Source organism: Sorex araneus, chromosome 2 (genome assembly GCF_027595985.1).
Source record: "Sorex araneus isolate mSorAra2 chromosome 2, mSorAra2.pri, whole genome shotgun sequence".
Classification (NCBI taxonomy): Eukaryota; Metazoa; Chordata; class Mammalia; order Eulipotyphla; family Soricidae; genus Sorex; species Sorex araneus.
The window spans coordinates 4960128-4964249 of NC_073303.1; the positions used below are offsets into that span (position 1 = coordinate 4960128).

General features: G+C 37.5%; 1 protein-coding gene across 1 annotated transcript; it reads left to right on the forward strand.

Annotated features, from left to right (window-relative positions):
• Positions 1 to 2908: 2908 nt before the first annotated feature.
• Positions 2909 to 3841, forward strand: LOC129402330 (olfactory receptor 14J1-like). Its single transcript, XM_055128456.1, has one exon. It carries the CDS (start codon positions 2909 to 2911, stop codon positions 3839 to 3841), a length of 933 nt encoding a protein of 310 aa, XP_054984431.1.
• Positions 3842 to 4122: the final 281 nt, after the last annotated feature.

Genomic DNA, 4122 nt, shown 5'->3' on the forward strand with positions numbered 1-4122 from the left:
GGATAAGTAAACTCAAACGACTTGCAATTCATACTGAAAGTAGGTAGCTAGAGACATTTGGAAATTTCACCCAAGAAGAGAATGGCCATGGGATGGCGACTAAGGGAGCTAACTGCATGCAGCCAAACCAGCACTGCTTGGCGCTAGCCCCAATACATTTATTTTTTAACACTTAAAGGTAAAACCTTTAATTATAATCTTTAAAATGAAATTTAGTCAATTTGTCTCATTTATAATGTTTAATCAGCTACATTTTAGATTTAAATGATTTTTTACCTTCTCTTAAATAGTGCAAACATACATCTTTATTCATAAACTCTAATTTTCTCAAGAGTATTTACTTTCTGTAGTCAACTATTAGAAAACATGGATTAAAAATATTTAATATATGTGTATTCTTCAATTCCAGGAATACAGAAGGCAGGCACTGAATGGAAGAAGTACATATGAATTGTGATTTTGGAGTAATCGATGTTACCATTCCAAATTGAGCCTATCTTAAGAAAATTATATTTTCTCATTCATCTTCATATTAATTAATGATCAAGTATAATATTCTAGGATAAATGAACATTTCCATGTATATAAATTAAGTTATTTTTGTAGGTTTTAATCTAGAAAATTAAGCAAATTGCTCCCAAACATATTGAGATGAAAGAAGTCTCTGGAGGCTACAAAAATTAATCTGGTGAGTTGAAGAATGCCTAAATGAGTAAATGTGCCATTATGATGTTTAAAAGCATTATCTAAGAAATCTCTTTATACTATTACCTATAGAAAGCTAAATGTTTCTGTTTAATTTAGTTTAAACTCTTTATTTTATGACTCCTGTGGAACACACACACACATACACAACTGAGGGTGAATTGATTTCCAATAATACAAAATTTGATATGTGCTCTGCTTTTGAGTTCTGGGAGGCAGTCTCCATATTCAATTGAGACTTGAATGATTTCCCAATATAATTCTTTGGACTATAACAGAGCAAGGAAACTTCGTTACCTTCAGTTTAAATCAGAACAATCTGATCCTTGGAGTTTTTCTTGTGCTGAAAAACTGCCAGTAGGATCAGTGTTTTCCTTTGTTTTTCTTCACACTACATCACCTCTGTGGTGAGATTAGCCATACATAGTCCATTAATTCCTAAGGATGTTGGTTACAAATCACAGGCCCTGCATGGATGCAGTACTGCCCCCATTGTGGTAATTGCCCAGTGTGGTAAGATGTGCTGGGGACAGCTGGCAGTATTTCTCCTCCAAGTTCAGGGAAGCCAGAAGCAGGTTCTCATAAATGCTGGACCCGAGTAGTCTACAGGTTTCATGCAGACTCGATTCAGGAGAACACGACAGCACAACCTAGCAGAGGTCCTGGGCTTCTCCATGCTCACAACTTTTTTCTAAATATGTTAAGATGATGGGTAGTCACAGGCCCAGGTGGTGTGGAAGATTGGCTAAAATATTTTGCTCCTTATTTACCCTACGTGATTTTAAACTATGGACTGGAGCGATAGCACAGCAGGTAGCTGTTTGCCTTGCATGCGGCCAACCCGGGTTCAATTTTCTGTCCCTCTTGGAGAGCCCAGTAAGCTACCAAGAGTATCCAGCACTCTCTGCAGAGCCTGGCAAGCTACCCGAGGCATATTCAATATGCCAAAAACAGTAACAAGTCTTACAATGGAAACGTTACTGGTGCCCGCTCCAGCAAATTGAAGAACATTGCTACAGTGCTACGTCATCTCTGATTTGGGGTGGAAGTCTATTACTCAGCATAAACATAATCTTATACTCTCTACAGAGAACTAATTGCGTGCTATGTTCTTTTTTCCTTCTGATTTTTTAGTGTCTTTTTCCATTCTATCAGTTCATGTATTTTGATATCCATGGCTACGTAAACTCATAATTTTCAAGCATCCTAAAAACTTGTTAATTTAATTTCAGGATTTGTCTGTTTTTACTACTGTACTAATTACAAAAGAAGGGAGAGTGAGGAGAGAGAGGGAAGAGAAAGAGGGGGGAGGAGAGAGCGGTTGATGGGACGGAACCTCGAGACGCTGGTGCTGGGAGATGTGCACTGGTGGAGGGACGGGTGTTAGAGCACTGTGTGACTGAAACCTAATCATGAACAGCTTTCTAAGAGTCTATCTCACAGAGATTCAATAAAAAAGTAAATCACTGTGAGACAGATTTTTCTCTCTTTTCTTTTGCCAGTGAATTGAACTCGTGGCTTCACTCATGGATTAGTAACTCAGTCCTCTGGCACGGTGACATATCCAGGGCCCTGAACAAATTTTTGTAAATACGAATTATTTACTAATTACACAAAAGTGTTACTTATATTTAAACTAACTTATTTTACTTTATAGACTAATTTTCTTCTGTTAAATATTCTGAACTTTTTCAAAATATGTGCACAAACTTGACATGCTATCATATATTTTAGATTACTTTCCTGATCAAATAATATTTGTCGAATTATGAGTATATTATGTACGAAAGGCTTAATTGTTACATACAAAATTTCTTAAGAACTTCATAGTTCTCTTGTTTTTTATTGAATAGAAATTGTTTATGTAAGCAATAGTAATTGGACAGATCATTTTATTTTTCAGAATATATTTCAAAGCTTTTCTTTAGCCATTTTATCTAAGAAATATATGACATATTAATTGATAGGATTTTGGTTAATTGATGGTTACTGTAAAAAAATTGCTATTTTTACATCATTATTTGTGAGGCACTTTCTCATACTTAACATTTCTGTGTTTATGAAGAAATAGATTTATAGTTAGATATTCATTTATTGGTATGTATAATTTACCATTGTTTTACAACTCTAGAGAATTTGGGCAGTACTGCATCCTTGCAGGGTCTGTGATTTGCGATCAACATCCTTGAGAAGTTAATGGACTATGGCTAATTTCACGGCAAGTGGGTTTCTTCTCATGGGGTTTTCTGCCAAGCCTGAGCTAGAAATCGTCTATGCTTGTCTGTTCCTCGTTCTCTACTTGTTGGCTTTAACTGGAAACATGCTCATCATCACCACCACATCCCTGGATGACAGTCTCCAGTCCCCCATGTATTTCTTCCTGAAGCATCTCTCCTTGCTGGATCTCTGCTACATTTCCGTGACTGTCCCCAGGTTCATTATCAACTCTTTCATGTATAGAGGAGACATTTCCTTCTGGGAATGCATTTTACAGGGCTTTGCTTTCATCCTCTGTGCTGGTGCAGAGACCGGCATGCTCACGTTGATGTCCTATGACCGCTACGTGGCCATCTGCCTGCCCCTGCACTATGACGTCATCATGGACGTCAGAACCTGTGTCCATGGGGTCGCTGGCGTCTGGGTCAGTGGGGCCATATCTGCAGCCATGCATACGGCAGCTACTTTCTCCATCCGCTTCTGTGGCCCCCGCATCATTCACCAGTTCTTCTGTGATATCCCCCAGATCCTGAAACTCTCCTGCTCTAATGACTATATCAGTGAGCTCGGTGTCACTGCCTTCATGGCTTTCGTGGCATTTCTTTGTTTAACCTTCATTGGATTCTCCTACATGCAGATATTTTCTTCTGTACTGAGGATGCCATCTGCTGAGGGCAGATCTAAGGCCTTTTCCAACTGCCTTCCCCACCTCGCTGTTGTCATATTGTTTTTTTCTACAGCTGCCTTTGAGTACTTAAAATCTCATTCAGACTCTCCAACTGTGTCAGACATTCTGCTCACTATTATGTATACAGTAGTTCCACCAACATTCAATCCAATGATCTACAGCCTGAGAAACAAAGCATTTAAGTCAGCTGTAAGAAAGGTTTTCAAGAAGAATAAAGCATACCTGTGTTGATGACATTGATGTATTCTTTGTTAGGAGAGAATTTCAAATTCTATGGACAATCTTCACATAACCTGTCAGGAAATTTCAGTAAATAAAAAATGATTATACTGGATACTTGAAGGGGAATGTTGTGTTTATATATTGTTGGATATTAAAATATCAAAAGTACTTAAACTGAACTTGTAAATACAACAGATTAAGGTTCTGTCATTGAATTTTGAGAGTAATATAAATGAGATTTTGTTAATTTAAAACCAGTCAGGTTAGTGAATCATGATTTGTATGTTAAG

Coding starts and splice junctions, on each gene's coding strand:
- LOC129402330 (XM_055128456.1), top strand. CDS start 2,909: ATGGCTAATTTCACGGCAAGTGGGTTTCTTCTCATGGGGTTTTCTGCC.